The sequence below is a fragment of the Pteropus alecto genome, unplaced genomic scaffold (genome assembly GCF_000325575.1).
Source record: "Pteropus alecto unplaced genomic scaffold, ASM32557v1 scaffold88, whole genome shotgun sequence".
NCBI classification, from domain to species: domain Eukaryota; kingdom Metazoa; phylum Chordata; class Mammalia; order Chiroptera; family Pteropodidae; genus Pteropus; species Pteropus alecto.
The window spans coordinates 17,181,552-17,197,937 of NW_006494611.1; the positions used below are offsets into that span (position 1 = coordinate 17,181,552).

The 16,386-nt window shown below is 42.2% G+C and overlaps 1 protein-coding gene across 1 annotated transcript; it reads left to right on the plus strand.

The window, feature by feature from the left end:
- Positions 1-354: 354 nt before the first annotated feature.
- ACTA2 (actin, alpha 2, smooth muscle, aorta) lies at positions 355-15,961 on the plus strand. The gene is made up of 9 exons (XM_006925971.3): positions 355-518; positions 4,240-4,394; positions 5,837-5,965; positions 6,845-6,955; positions 8,936-9,020; positions 9,363-9,524; positions 11,018-11,209; positions 12,532-12,713; positions 15,413-15,961. The coding sequence occupies exons 2-9, from the start codon at positions 4,266-4,268 to the stop codon at positions 15,554-15,556; spliced, it is 1,134 nt and encodes a 377-aa protein (XP_006926033.1). The 5' UTR covers positions 355-518; positions 4,240-4,265; the 3' UTR covers positions 15,557-15,961.
- The last annotated feature ends 425 nt before the right edge of the window (positions 15,962-16,386 follow it).

A 16,386-nucleotide genomic window follows, 5' to 3' on the forward strand; every position in this document is an offset into this window, starting at 1 on the left:
ACTCCCTCAATCTATTTATGGGCAATTAAAGCAATATCTTTCTTTATTGCAAGCCACCTTTGTTGGAGAGTTCTTAAAAGGCATCTCCTTTCTGTCCTCAGCTCATTAGAAAATGCCTTGAAATGCCAACAGGACAGCAGGCTGGCATCTTCTGAGGAATGTGCAATCCATGCCTGCATCTGCCCCTTACATTAGCTCAGTATCTCCGGGCGTTTCTGCAGTTGTTCTGAAAGCTTGGGGTGTTTATCTCTCGCAGGCAGCTGAACTGCCTCCCATTTCATGAGAAGAGCAGTGGAATGCAGTGGAAGAGACCCAGGCCTCTGGCCACCCAGATTAGAGAGTTTTGTGCTAAGGTCCCTATATGGTTGTGTGAGACCGAAGGACAGGCTCAAGTCTGTCTTTGTTCCTTGTTTGGGAAGCAAGTGGGAGGGGAGCAGGCCAAGGGGCTATATAACCCTTCAGCGTTCAGCTCCCCTGAACACCACCCAGAGCGGAGAAGCCCAGCCAGCACTGTCAGGGTAAGTGGCACTACCCGGGGATGTGACTGACAGATTCCAGTGACTCTGCTGTTACCCACTATCATCCATCAGACGTCATCTAAAGGGAATTGGCTGGGGCCATGCACTCTGAAATTCTGAATGAATATTTTACTATTAAAATGATTGTACAATTTAGCTCGGATGATCTAACATTAAAAAAGAAGACTTAATAAGCAGCTTGGTGTGGGGGAGGAGGGAGAGAGGAAGATGGAATGACATCTCTGTATCACCTGTAAAATCTATTTATACTAAACCAACAGCCCAGAGCTCGTAGCACTTCAGGGATGCAGTCTAATTGTTTGCATTGTTATCATTTGCATAAGTTATGCATTTATTCATATTTAGGTACTGGAAACTCCAGTATTTGGGGTTCAGATCTGGTGTGAGGATTCTTTATTAGACTATATTTCTGGTTCAGCAAAGGTGTCTGGAAGCGGCCTTAAGAAAAGAACCGAGCTAGTTGCTTAGTCTTTGGTATTGGCTACTTGTGTGTTTGCTTCCGGGCTCCCTTGGCTCTAATTGGTAGTGTCTTCTGTCGGGGATGTACGTCTCTTGAGAGCAACTGTGAGCTTACGCTTTAGGATGTACATCGCGGTTGCTGGATTATTTGCAGCAGAGCGCAGCAGGAAACCAACTGAATCTCAGTGAATAAAGAGGGAAGGAGCAGGGCGGGCATCTGACAGCTGCTCATGTCTCAGCCTGCTGGATGTCTGCTTTGCGTTTCTCTCAGCCTGCGGAGGCGGGCGAGACTGTGGAGCCAGCCCTGTCATGCCCGGCTGAGCTCCGCTATAAATCAAGGCTTGGCAGCGTCAGCCTGAAATGGGAGTTTTCGCGCTGAGATTTTTTCCTTCCATTTTGTGACTCATGACTAAATATGGTTTGCGTTTCAAGACCGACGAGCTGGGAACTGCAACATTCTTTCCCCCCTTCCCTCCCACTAACTGCTCTTTTTTGGCACCAGTTGCGCTCCAGTCAGTTGGAGCAAAGCCGCTGACCAGGGTGCAGTTCCAAAAGCAGACTTGCGACTCTATTTTACCTAATTAGGAAATGCTTTGCTCCAAACCGAGCTGCTCGTGCAGGTTAGAAAAGAGCTGTAAACCATTGAGCCAATTCTTTTCCGGGGACACATAGACTTCCTCTAATAATTGGACGTGTTTTTTGTTTGTTTGTTTGTTTTTTGCCAAATAAAAGTACATTTACTGAATTTTGAGATTTTTTTTTCTGCATGCTAGTTATTGCCCACTTACTTTTTCTTTAGTGTATTCAAACACCGCCCCCCACCCTCACCCCAACAAAAGCACTGTTAAGAATGTGCATTCGTGGTGAACATCCCATCACATTTTCATAGTGTCCTATCCCAAATATTGTATTCCATTTCCAGCTCTTACTTTGCGTGTGGAAAGTCTGCGTAGCACATCCACAGAGAGCCTGTGATCCTGGTGCCAGCTGCCTCTGACAAGTGCCTCAGGCTCTTAACACTTCTCTCCCTTACATCCATTTCTCATTTCTCTTCTAGCTTATTAATTGTTAGGAAGGAAGTCGAATCACATTTAGTGTCTGAAAAAGGAAGGCAAGGGTGAGAAAGGGAAAAAGGGAAGACATTGTCAAGGCCTGAGTCCCATTCTTACAAGTGGAATTCATGAGTTGAGGATTTCCATCCTAAGCCTCCAGGCAGTGAGGAAAGAAATCAAAGACTAGCAATAAAAAGATCTGAATAATGATAACAGTCATTTAATGATGTTAATGATAATCATTTGAAATGAATATTTATCAAGAACTCATAATGTAGACTCCACCGTAAATTATTTTAAATGCTTTAAAAAAAATCTAATCCCCATGAGAATGCTATGTGGTGTATTCGGATATTGTTGCTGTTTTATAGATAAAGAAACTGTGATTTAGCGATGCCAAATAATTCAATTAGCCACACAGCTTCTAGGTGGTGCAACCTGGACCCCAACGCAGGCAGCATGACTCCAGAGCCAAGCTCCAATCATTGAGCTCTGTAATCTCAGTTGTCCTAACTTTATCAGTTTTGGAAACGTGAACAAGTCACTTCAGCTCCTTGAGTCTCGATTTCCCTGTTTGCCACTCGAAGATAATAGTACAAGCTCTGGATTTTAAAATATATTCTCAATGGAGAGTCATGTTTTTTTGCAAGGGATCGTGTGACATGAGGCCCTGCTGTGGAAGTTGTAGGCATTTCGAAAGATGCAGCATTGGTTTCATGGGAATGGTCTGGCAGAACTCCAGTTGTAATAGCTTTGTTTTCTTTTCTTGCTTCCCAGAAATTTTCTTAAAAGAGTTGCCTTTTATATCTAGGTCTGTGTGTGCAATGAGTTCCCCAGCTTAGAAGAATCTTACTTAACTTGAAATTCTAAGATCTCAAAGTCAGGCAGAGAACTCTGGGTGTCCCTCTCTTTACAAAATATTTCTATCTAACTGCTCTTGGAAAAATGGAAGGGAAGCTGGATTGAAAGCCAGGGGGTAGCCAAGAAGACCTGATTCCTGGTTCAACTCTGCCTCTAATGCCCCGTGTGCACACACTTGAGCACATCACTTCCCTCGTGTTTTCTCATTTGTAAAAAGGTCATTGGACAAAAATGTTCTGTAATAGGCCTTCAATTTCCCAAATCTGTAAGTTGCTACTTTTGCTCCAGCCTTTCAAATTTTGTCAGGATCCAAGCTTAAGAGTGGGATATTTAAAATATTGTTTTATTACTAAAAGAATACATGCTCGATTAAAAAAAAAAAAATTAAATCTTAGGGAAGATAGTTAAAAAACACCTACAAAACCCAGCACTTTAAAATAACCCCCATCAGCACCTTGGTAAATATGATCAATCTTTTTGCAATGTATAAAAATACATTTTAATGGGATAATACAACGTTACATTCTCTAACCTGTTACTTTTAAATAAGAATATACTTGTGGCTTATCCTTTTATTTATCTTTGTTAATGACAGCAATGTATTCTACTGCATGATGTGTAATTTATTAAACTTATTCTGGCTTGTTGGATTTACAGGCTTGCAGTGATTTTTGTTAATGGAGAATAACTATGGCCACTAAATTTTAAAGGACCTTCTTAGAAAATTTCGATTGGTTCCAATGTTTTTTCCAAGAGGGAAATAAAAGTTCTCAGGATCCAAAAGAGATTTTTCTTTTAGATATTTTACATTAAATGTTTCCTCCTTTTAACATTTCCAATTTTTACATGCTTGTCTATCTCTCAAAATCTCCCTTTTTGAAAAAATTTTTTAAAGTTATAACATATATAGAAAAACGTGAGGTTGGGTGAATACCAACAGCAAATTCCAGATACTGCTTTAACATATGATAAGTTACTTGCCCCTCTGAAGATCTGGTTTCATAGTCTGATATTCCTATCTGTGCTCTACAGTTATTCATTCATTTGCTTACATAGTCAATCTTTAAAATGCTTATGGGCACATGAAACGTGCCAGCCACTGTGCTAGAGGCCGGTTGTATGAACATGGAAGTCAGAGTTTGGCTTATAAAAAGCTTGCAGTCTAATTAAAGTACTTTGAGATAAATGCCATTTTAGATAAGGGTCAGCTGAGAGTGCTCCAGGAGTACAGAGGAAGGGCTCCAAACCCATCCTGGAAGGTGGGAGTGGTCAGGTAAGTGTCACAGTGCTGGATCACAGCTGGGGTGGCTTCCTCCCTGTTCCTGCAGGACTGTGTGAAGCAGCTCCAGCCACGATGTGTGAAGAGGAGGACAGCACCGCCCTGGTGTGTGACAATGGCTCTGGGCTTTGTAAGGCCGGCTTTGCTGGGGATGATGCTCCCAGGGCTGTTTTCCCATCCATTGTGGGACGTCCCAGACATCAGGTGAGCAAAATTCAGGAAAATAATTTTGGAAAATTGTTTAGAAAAGTGAGAAATGGGGCTATAGATTGGATCCCTCTATGTCTGTATCCATGGGTATCCACAGATTGTCTATAGCTCTCTGCCCAGAAATTATGTAACCTTGCTAAAAATGTACCTCTGATGATTAATGTCAAGGAATAAGTGTCAGTTTCATACACATCATAGATTATCTAGTGGGTGTCTATCAGATATGTCTGTCCCTTTTTCATAAGTTCCTTTGGTCTAAATATAATCTTTATCATCATCATCATCATCATCATCATCATCATTATCATCAACATCATTAGAAACACTTATGAGTTACCTGATGTATATTATGCTTACTCTTTGGAGAGAAACTAAACTAAAAACCCAGGTCATTCATTCTCAAAAAGCTTGATGTTAAGATAAAAGTAAGCATTGTTACCAAATGTAATTTTGCATACTGCTAGCAGTCAATGACATTATATCCGGACAGCCACATGATAATTTTATATATCAGTATGTATAAACAAAATGTTGATGGCAGCCACATGGTAAAAACTGAAAATTTCATCTCAGAAAATACAATTCATCAGAAATGTATTTTGCTCATTGAACCTATCTGATTGATATTTATGGCTCTCAATCTGGCATATATTCACGAGAACAAATAATAGAAGTCTCGCCCAATGCATGAACTCTCTCTTTGTTGAACTGTATGCAGTGGGGTTATTTTGCACAAACCACTATTTACAGATCTACAGTAGCCATGACTGTTTTGCAATTCTGAAACAGTCACTCTAATGCATTTTAAAATTCCAGTAGTGAGAATTCTCTTTCTTTTTTTTTTAAGTTTCATCTTAACGATTAAAAAAATATATCTGACGTATTTTGATGTTGATTGGTATTGATTTACCTATCAGAAATCAAACTGAGTGGTTTTTTTGTTGATGTTATGCTTTTGCTTATAATGCTTAGAAAAAAATATTCATATACTCTTAAGTAGGCAACAGCTTTAAAGGTACAGTTTAAGGGATTTATTAGAGGTAAAATGCTATTTAACTTATATGTAAAATTTTCATACATTCATTAAACAAATAATTATTGAGTGACAAATATGTGACAGGCAATTTGTTATAGCGGCAAACCAGACAAACACAGTCTCTGCCTTAACAGAGCTCATCAAGGAACATAGAAGATACAACAAACATGTCAGGTTGTGTTACCACAGGGTCCTCTGTCATCTGAAGGCTGATTTAGTCTGTTTCCAATCAACTGAGGGATGTTTCTTAAGAACATAATGACCATTAGGACGCAGCATATTGCTGTTGGTACCAAAAAAGGAACTTTTGTCTTATGATAATTTAACCTTTTGTGATTGGACTGTGATCAATTCATAAGTTCTGGGAGAGGCTGATTCATTATGTGTTGAATCTTTTTAGGGAGTAATGGTGGGAATGGGACAAAAAGACAGCTATGTGGGTGATGAAGCACAAAGCAAAAGAGGCATCCTGACCTTGAAGTACCCGATAGAACACGGCATCATCACCAACTGGGATGACATGGAAAAGGTACTGGGAGTTTCGCTGTAGGTTGAGCCCTCAGGTTGCGTAATTCCCTTGGCCCCTGATTCAAAACATTGTACGACTGCTGGGGAAAATAATTGGCTCACCTGAAGGTCAAACGCGTGCCCATGAATGGACGGTCCAGAGTGTGCCAATGGAAGCAGGCTTCTCCCGGCCAGGAGAGCAAAGGCGGAGATGGAGAGGATGGAGGCAGGAGATAGGGCGACTTGTCCTCTTCTTAACATACACTGCAGAGAGAAATTTCCTTAAAAATTTCCTTACAAATAGCAACTAGGTTTTAAGGTTGGCTTTATTTGTACATTCATGTTTTCATTTGTCCTTTTACTTAACTAAATTAAATCATTTTCCCATGAATATTAACTAAAGTGAAAGTAGGGGATAAAGAAAACAGTTAAATAATAATAACATTTACTCTGGGCCAGGCACTGAGCTAAAGAGTAACTCCAGGGTTACCATACTTAATTCTCACAAAGACATACTAATTATTTTCACATTACTCATGAAGAGACTGGAGCTGAGGAGGGTTAAAATATCGCCTAAGCTCACACAACCAAGAACTGGTCGAGCTGGAATTTGAACTCAGATTTGGCTTCAGAGCTTGTGCCCTTAATCACTGCACATCCCACCTCACAGGCCTGCATTTGGGTTTTTGTTCATTCATTTATTAGATGTGAATCCTGGGGTAAGTTACGCCCAGTCTTGGAGCTTCAGTCTCCGCGTCGGTGAAATGTGGGCATTTCATGAGTGCTTGTCAGATTTTATTTGGTCCTGGTTTCGTTCAGCTCGTTCTGGTTCTTCCTGGGGGTCTGCAGTGCTCCCTTAACATCGTATCATTGCGTGTTTCCTGTGTCCCCCCCCAACCAGATCTGGCACCACTCTTTCTACAATGAGCTTCGTGTTGCCCCAGAAGAGCATCCAACTCTGCTCACCGAGGCACCCCTGAACCCCAAGGCCAACCGGGAGAAAATGACCCAGGTAAATACTCACTCCGGAATCTAGCACTTTGGGCTTGGGAAAGTTCTGTTTGAAAGGGGCAGTGCAGGACAGCAGAGAGATGGCCCATTACAGCAGTCCACTCATAGACTGACTACTTCCCAGGAACTTGGGATTCCAAAGGATGGGAACATCTCGATGGTACTTATATTCTTACTGCAGGAACTACTCCCTCTGACCTCTGACCTCTAAGAGCAATAGGGCATTTAAAAGATTTAATTGAAAAATCAATGTGTTTAGGCTAAAAACTCTAAGAAGTCATTTCAAAGTGCAAGATAATGTACAGTGGGGAATTTTGGCTCTGGAGTCAGACAGATCTAGGTTTGAAAACTGGATCTGTCACTTATTAGCTATGTGACCTTACATATTTCACTTAACTTCTTAGAGCCTCAGTTTCTTTGTCTATACCCTGGGAATAATAATAGTGTGATTATCATTCAAAGGATTGACATGAAGTTTAATGAGGCAAAATATTACATAAGTATCATCATGCCTGGTACAATAAACATTCAACAAATAATTGTTATTATTGTCATTGTTGTGACTTGTCTGAAGCTCAAAGACCTTATAGCAGGAACCCATCCATTCTGCCAGCCAGACAAGGTTTCCAATCTGGATGAGCTCTCCAATGAAAGCATATACTGTCAGTTTCATACTTGCTATAGGTATGTGCTGGGCTAAGCACTTTACATGCATTAACTCTTTAAATCTTAATAAGGTGAAGCAGGACTTATTAGTATCCTGATAATGTAAATGAAGAAATCAAGGCTCAAATATTTTAAGTGATTGCCCTAAACTCCTACAGCTAGAAGCGGCAGAGCCTGTAACTGACCCATGGTCTTTTGGCCTTGGAGAATAACAAATGTAAAGACATCAGGGCCTTTTCCTCAGAGGAGCTCTTGGTGCTGATGCCAACACGCTAGCATTTTATTCTCTACAGGAAACTTCTGTGCACCTGGGAATTGCTCCGTGTAGCACAAAATGTTGTTTTTGATGGGTATTATTGCTCCTGTGAATGGTATGGAGGCAAAAAATATAGTAGCTGCCATTTGCAACAACATGGATGGATCTCGAGATGATCACGCTAAGTGAAATAAGGCAGAAAAAGTTGAGAACCATGTGATTTCACTCATATGTGGGATATAAAACTAAAAGCAACAAACAAGCAACACAAACAAACAAAAAATCATAGACACAGACAAGAGTTTAGTGGTTACCAGAAGGAAAGGGGGCAGGGAGAGAGATAAATAAGGGTAAAGGGGGTCAAATATATGTGATGGAAGGAGATTTGACTTTGGGTGGTGAGCACAGTGCAATATACAGATGATATATTGTAGAATTGTACACTTGAAACCTATATAATTTTATTAACCAATGTCACCCCAATAAATTTAATTTAAAAAATTATAGATGGATATAGATATAGATATAGATAGATATAGATAGATAGATATAGTTGGGAATTATGGCTCTCTAACAAATGATGTCAGACATTCTGGTGAATAAACAGACCCAGGAGGATTTTGCAAATGGAGAAATAGAAGCCCATGGGTATATCAGTGTGCGCAACCTTCTCACAGGTGGCCTGGAGGGGCCGTGATTCTAACATTGTCCCTGGTCTGCATAAGCTGGGGCATTGGCATTCATACGTGGTCTTCTGTTACCAGCAGACAGTTCTCATCTGTCAGGAATCAGGGCTCCTTCCATTGCAGCAAGAGTGGCCTCAGATTCCAGAGCTGGCCTTGACCTAGCAACTACATAAAAAAGCGGAACCGATTAAGTGGAACTTCAGACAAACCACAGAACTTGGCTAATTACAACCACTCTGAGCTTCAGGTTTAAAAGGTCTTTTTGTTTATACCAGAGAAGTCGAAATCTGCATTAATCGACAGGTGTGCTTTCTTGAACACACTTGGTAAGACAGGCAGCATCACTAACTGAGCTCTTTGGATTGCTTTGCAGATTATGTTTGAGACTTTCAATGTCCCAGCCATGTATGTGGCTATTCAGGCAGTGCTGTCCCTCTATGCCTCTGGACGTACAACTGGTAGGTGCCTGCAAGGAATGGGAGCCTCCCCTGGATACACCATCAGTATGGGTTTAACGGCTATAAACATGTGGGTTGTGGGAGTTAGTTAGAACTGACAGGGCTAATCCCAGCCCCAAAAGGTCTTCTCACCTTCAAAAATGAGCCCTTGAGCTTATATTTCTGGCAGGCTTCATCTGTTATTCCTTTCTTCCTTCTCTTTCTTTGCCCCCAAGCCCTGTCTCTCCTCTCCTATCTTGTCAAATGCCTTCTTTCCTCCCTCTCAAATAAGCGGCTTAGAAATTCCCCTTCTACTAGACCAACAAGTAACCACATGACAATATGGTACTCAACTGTCCCCAGGCATTGTGCTAGACTCTGGAGATGGCGTCACCCACAACGTGCCCATCTATGAGGGCTATGCCCTGCCCCATGCCATCATGCGTCTGGACCTGGCTGGCCGAGATCTCACTGACTACCTCATGAAGATCCTGACAGAGCGGGGCTACTCCTTCGTGACTACCGGTGAGGACCGCAGGAGATGGAGGGAAGAGGATGTAGGGGCGGTGTGTTCTTCACAGACACATACAGGACCACAGTGACTATCCAAGGGAATGGCGGCAGGGAGCTTTGCAGATGGCAAAGGAAGGCAGCCTTGCCGACTCCAACGTCCAGAGCAAACTAAGCATGGACATTTTTGTTATGTGAAATTGCAAAAATTATTATACCATTTCCTGGAGAAGAACAGTTATAACCATCTAGTATGATGAGCTAGTCAGAGTTGTATTATTTGAACACGTTTTCATCTCCTCCATTAACAAATGGAAAAAAGAGCGCTGAGACTAAAGATAGTATGGTGTGGTGATTGACAATCTTTGAAGGTGTCTAGACAGGGCTTGGGTCCCAATTCTGCCACTCACTAGCTGCGTGACCTTGGACAAGTTCCCAGGCTCGCTAAGCCATAGTCTCTTCATCTGTAAGATGGGGGTGAATGTGGGCCATCACCACATGATTGTTGTATTAAATGAGATGATGCACATAGAACACTCAGCAAAAAATAAGCATTCAGTAATTATTAGCTAGTATTAATACCAATCCAGCAGGCAGTGACATGTGTGTCTTTGAACCCTGTGCTGGTGCCACTTGGTCTCCCCCCACAAGAGCCAGTCAAATATTACTAGAGATGTTGGGATGTCCGCAGTGCCCTTGGCCATAGCTGCCTGCTCTTCCCTCACCAGTTTAGTACTGTCCAAATGTTTAGGCTTCTGGACATGCCTGAGGCTTATTCTAGACTCCAAGTTTGAGCCCTAAAGACATTAAAGTCTCTTTTTAGAGTAGGGAGTTGAATTAATTCTGTTCTTGCCTCTGCTTTCCACAAAGAACCCCAAGACACCTCCAAAAGGTTCCCAGATAGAACTGATAGCTTAGAACTTCAGAGTGCAGGAGTCTGAAAGGTATCTACCTGCCCACTCTTCCATGCCTTCTTCAGTATGCCCCACTGGAGCCTCCTAGACTAGGAACGCTCATGTGCCCGAGCCTGCTGCTCTTTGGAAGGCAATGAGTATGCCAAGGGCTTACTGGAATTTACCTGGGCCAGGCAACATGGATCTCTGGAGCTTTTTGAGAACTGTGAAGCCCCAAAGGGGCTACTTCAGCATAAGAGTTTCACGTCAATTGAAAATCCAATATAAAAACTGTTATGAAACAATTATAATAGAGACTGATTAGTTAGTCCCCTAAAAAAACGTATAACAAGATTTCCTGCTCTGTGTCTTTCTCTACTAGCTCATTTTATCCCTGTCATGCATTATCCAGATGATAATTACTAAAAGTCTACTATATGGGAGGCATTCCGCTAGGACCAGAAGTGGTTCTTTCATGGACCAAACATTTACTTACCATGATGGATTTACATTACACACTTTTTGGAGGGAGAAACTGAATTATGAGAGAAACTGAATTAGGGCAGGTAGATTTTTACCACCTGTGAGAGAACCCTAATGTTTGTATCTCGACAGCTGAGCGTGAAATTGTCCGGGACATCAAGGAGAAACTGTGCTATGTAGCTCTGGACTTTGAAAATGAGATGGCCACTGCCGCATCCTCCTCTTCCCTTGAGAAGAGCTATGAGCTGCCAGATGGGCAGGTGATCACCATTGGGAATGAGCGCTTCCGCTGCCCAGAGACCCTGTTCCAGCCGTCCTTCATCGGTAGGCAACGGAATTCCACTCTGGGAAGGGGAGAGCTCCCTATCCTCCCCTCTCTAGCCAACCCTGGGCCACCAGCACCCTTCTGCATGTGGGGACATGCGAAGAGGCCACAAGGCCAAACACATTTCTAAACCAGGGCAAGAGAAAAGATGTCACATCTTAAAAATGAGAAGACTTAAGGTGCCAGGAAAGAAGTTTTTGTTCTAAGAAAACACTATTTTGTTGGGATTTCTTCAGTGCCCTTGGCCCTAGCTGCCTGCTCTCTGCTCACCGGTTTTGTATCGTCCAAATGTTTAGGTTACAGCCAGAAGCATTCTTGGTGTTTGGTGAATGGTGGAATAATCAAGTATTCTCTGTGCTTAGGACACAGTGGAGCCACTGGATGGACAGGAAGGGTGTGCTGAATGCTGATTTTGGGACTAGTAGGGGAAGAGAAAAATGGAAGAGCCTGTTTCTGTATTAGCACTGATCTTTGGAGAACGGTTAGCGTAGTTGTTTACAGAGTGTAGGCTCCGGGACAGGTGAGCCTGGGTTTGAGCCTTAGTTCTATTTTCGTGATCTTGGGAAAGTCACTCAACCTCCTAAGCCTCAGTGTCTTCATCTATAAAATGAAGATCATAATAGTACCTCTCTCATAGAGTGGCTGTGAGAATTACGTGAGATAAGTATGGAGCACTTAGCCCAGTGCCTGGCCAAAATGAGCACTCAATAATTATTAGGTATTTTTTTATTATTATTATTATTATTATTATTACATCACAACTCTGCAAAAGATAAAAGGCCATCTAGAGGTTCTTCTCAAAAGACCCACATCAGAAATTAACAAAAAGTTCAGACAAAAAAGTATCATCGAGATTGACAGAAAATGAGTCTTTGTCCAAATAAGATGAAGCACTTTTCTGATGATTCAGCACCATTTAGCTTTCAGGAGTGAGAAAATGGTAGCAACCAGAGAGAGACTTGGGGAGTTCTGAGCAACAGCTGTAGCGTTGGCTCAGTGTGGAACCTTCCACAGGGAGTTTGAAGGCTTTGCCTCTTATTTGGACCATAAGTTGTAGTGAATCCATTAAAAATCAGAGCTGTGATGTTGTTGCTCCCCAATCCCCTGGAGATGCTACAGCAGGTCTTCCTTATTAGACTAGAGGTGGGAGGACATAAGGCATTACAAGGACATTATGGTCGCTGAAGTGGGTGGTTTCTAGGGCATTTTGCTTACCTACCCTCAGTTCAGTGTGAGATCTCCCAGTCTCTCACATGGGTTGTTTGTGTCTGACCTGGATTTTAATCACACCCGAGGACCATGGCCTGGGTCTCTTTTCCAGGGATGGAGTCTGCTGGCATCCATGAAACCACCTACAACAGCATCATGAAGTGTGATATTGACATCAGGAAGGACCTCTATGCTAACAACGTCCTCTCCGGAGGTACCACCATGTACCCCGGCATTGCCGACCGCATGCAGAAGGAGATCACGGCCCTAGCACCCAGCACCATGAAGATCAAGGTACAGTTTCATGACACGCCCTATGACTAGCTGCTGGTGTGCCAAACCTATCACCAGGCTTGAAGGACTCTTCAGAGGCCACGTCTGGGTCACATGTGCTCACAGGTTCTAAGGATAGGCAGTGTGTACAAGTCCACAAATTCCATACTTTACAGGATATAAATTAATCTACTTCATAAGAGAAGCTGAATTAGTTTGTACAATATTTAATTTATAATTATCCTTGTCTATCAGCTATTTTCAGCAGCTTCGATAGAGGTCAACAGAGCGGCCCAGGTGCCCATCTCTTTTTAAAATACACATTCTGTTCTTCTTCTTCTTTATCACAAAAATAGTGCTTTGAACGTGTAGAACGTAAAGAAATTACAGATGAGCCAAGCATATTTCTGATGAGGTTTAAACCCTGTAGATATAATAGTGCATACTCTTCTTCCACTACTATACGTGATCATAGCTCAGTGGCCAGGAATGAGAATTTATCTTCATCTCTGTCTGGCACACCTTTTGATGTAGGTGCTCAAAAGCACAGAATGATTCCAGGAGGACCAAGCTCAGTCCCTGAGCCACCCAGGACCCCTGTATAGTGTGAGTTTTGAGTCCCAGTCAAAGAACTCTGAGATTAAATGGAGGAGGTTCTTTGGAGGCAACTTTACATGTGACTGGTGACTTCTCAAAAGTTATTATCGCTCTGTGAAATCAGAAGGCCATGCTGGGGCCCTCTGACCCCTGTCACAGGAAGCTGGAGAAAAGGCAGTCTAGGTGCAGTTCACAAATATTGAAACAAGGTCTCTGTTATCTGTACTCCCTTCTCTTTTTTTTGGAAAGGGTATGCAGGTCACCTAAATGACTGCTAGACTGAAGCATGCTGTCTCTCTGTAGTACAGGCTCTAAAACGCTGCAGGATGAGAGGAGAGAGTTTTCTGAGGACTCTCACTTCTTGGATGCCCCTGTGATCTGCTCTTACCCCCTCTTCCTCCCACACTGAAGGAAGATGAAACCAGCTGCTGGGCTCACTGACAAAGCCAATCTAAGTCGGGGGTGTATTACAGGGAGAGGCTGTAGCAAGCTGGGTAGTTCCTAGTTCTTCAAACTTGGTTTCCTGAATAGAAATGAATGGGGAACTTTGGGCTCCAGTGTGGTGAGAGAAAACCTTTAAAAACCTGGGACCGTAAGATGATGATGTTAGAGGAAACCAACGCTGGATGAGGGGTCTACGAGAACTGTCTGTACTATCTCTACAACTGTTCTGTAAATCTAAAATTATCCCCAGATAGAAAAGTTACTGCTAAAACGTAAGAAAACGAAACAGAAAACTAAAACGAACACCTGGGGAAGGTCTGGGTTTGAATATTGGGTCTGACGTGTACAGAACCCGTGTGAGGTAGGCCGGGTACTTAGACCTTCTCGATCTCTGTTTCCTCATATGCGGTATGGGAGCATTTATTTATTTATTTTCAGTTACAATTGACATTCAGTATTATTTTATATCGGCTTCAGGTGTACAGCAGAGTGGTTAGACATATATAACATTTATATAATTTACGAAGTGATCCCCGTGCGCCACCTCCACCCAGTACCTACCTGGCACCGTACATAGTGATAACAATATTATTGATTATATTCCCTATGCTGTACTCTACATCCCCTTGACTATTTTGTAGCTACCAATTTGTACTTTTTAAATCCCTTCCCCTTCTTCACTCATCTCCCCAATAATATGAGAGTAATTTAATACTTACTCTTAGAAGTGGCTATGAGATAATACATGTTAGTACAAATGCTTAGCATATTGCCTGGAGCATAGTAAGTGCTCGGTAAATGTAAACTACTTGCATTAAAAATAAATGTCCAACCAGAGCTTAGGGGATAAACAAAAATTAAACCCTTTCACCAAGACGTTTTAAAAAACACCTTGTCTTTTGGCCGAAATGTCCATATTCACTTCTGCACAAATATCCAAGTCTGGAGGGGAATTTGAAATTGCTCAACTGTGGTGATTTGGGGGCTGCTGCAGCTAGATGAGACCCCTGGCCTGATTCATTCCTCTGTGGGCCTAAATTATCCATTTATCTAAGAAATATTAGCATGCCCTTGCAGGCCTGTGCAGTAGGTAAGGCCAACCAGGGCAGCTGAACCAGGACCCAGCCCAGGGAATGGGCCCCCAACAAGGGACCCTGAGCCCCTCAGTGTTAAACGGTGCAACTCATTAGACTTAATCGGGTGGAAGAAACTTGTAGAGTAAGTTCTGGCACAATCAAAATTTCTCATTGAAGATGCTGGTGGTTGTTTCTATGGAAAGTACAGAAACTTACAGAAAGTGTAGAGTTCTGAGGCACAGCCTATGGAAATCAGAGACATTGTCAGGGCTCTTAAGCGGAGGCCACATAGGATTTGGGGCCAACTTTCAGTCTGTCCAATAGTAGACTGAATGCGATAGAGGTGTTAAGGATGCTTTGGGTAGACTGTGCAAAGGAAGCCAGTAAAACAAATGTGCTCACTGAAGAATCTCTAAATCCAGAAGCTATTCACACATCTTTGGGTTATGATTGAGGTTAGGGTTAAAGTTAGACACCTGACAGCCCAGACTGTCCCTGATGTTTAGGAAACTTCAGCCAGGTTCATGAAATCTGGACCACGGTAGGACATCCAGGCCCTGCCCTAGTGCATTAACGGCCCTTCTTTCTCATCCTGACCAACAGATTATTGCCCCTCCAGAGCGCAAATACTCTGTCTGGATCGGTGGCTCCATCCTGGCCTCTCTGTCCACCTTCCAGCAGATGTGGATCAGCAAACAGGAGTACGATGAAGCCGGGCCATCCATTGTCCACCGCAAGTGCTTCTAAAACACTTCCCTGCTCTCGGTCTCTAGCACACAACTGTGAATGTTTTGTGGAATAATGCTTTCAATTATTTTCCAAATCATTCCTGGCCAACGCTCTGACTCGTTGCCTATGTGTTTTTTAATAAATCTGAAATATATGACCTGTAACCTGTAGCCTCGGCCTCCGATCAGCACCCAGCTGTCACGCATTTCTGTTAGGTTGACTTTACCAGTTACAGAGTGGCTCCCTCTAGTGATGCAGCCAAGGACATGACACACCTAAGATGTGTATGAGTCCCAGGAAAGGGTAGAATCATATTCATATGGGAAGTTCCAACTAAATGCTGTCAGTGGGAATAATTTGAAAACACACAGAAGATAAATATAAACATGAATTAAAGTATATCGATAAAATAATCCACACCGATTTCACAACTTGCTGAGTCATTATGTTACTTTGCTCTCTTATAATCTCAGTACTGGTAGCCTAACGGGTAGATGTGTGTGTGTGTGAGTGTGTGTGTGCATGCGTACATACATATACATACACATATATCTATACATATACATGACTTTTAATATATCTAACATATCAAACTTAATAAATATATATTAAGAGAACGTATGACTTTTAAGTTTATCAGGGGAAACAAAATTTTTAAAAACATTAAGAAACACTGCTCTAAAATCTCATTACACATCTGGGACATTTCCTTCCCTCCTCCTGATCAATATCTGTCTCTGAGCAGGATGCTACAGATATATTCACACCAGAAGGGATGATACAGATAACAATACTTTCCAAGGACAACTGGTGTCAATCATCATGCTAAGGATTTTATACATAACCTT

Bases quoted from the DNA above. Each gene is read 5' to 3' on its own strand.
- ACTA2 (XM_006925971.3), top strand. From the start codon at position 4,266: ATGTGTGAAGAGGAGGACAGCACCGCCCTGGTGTGTGACAATGGCTCT. The intron at 4,395-5,836 runs GTGAGCAAAATT...GAATCTTTTTAG, and splicing joins TGGGACGTCCCAGACATCAG to GGAGTAATGGTGGGAATGGG. The intron at 9,021-9,362 runs GTAGGTGCCTGC...AACTGTCCCCAG, and splicing joins TGCCTCTGGACGTACAACTG to GCATTGTGCTAGACTCTGGA.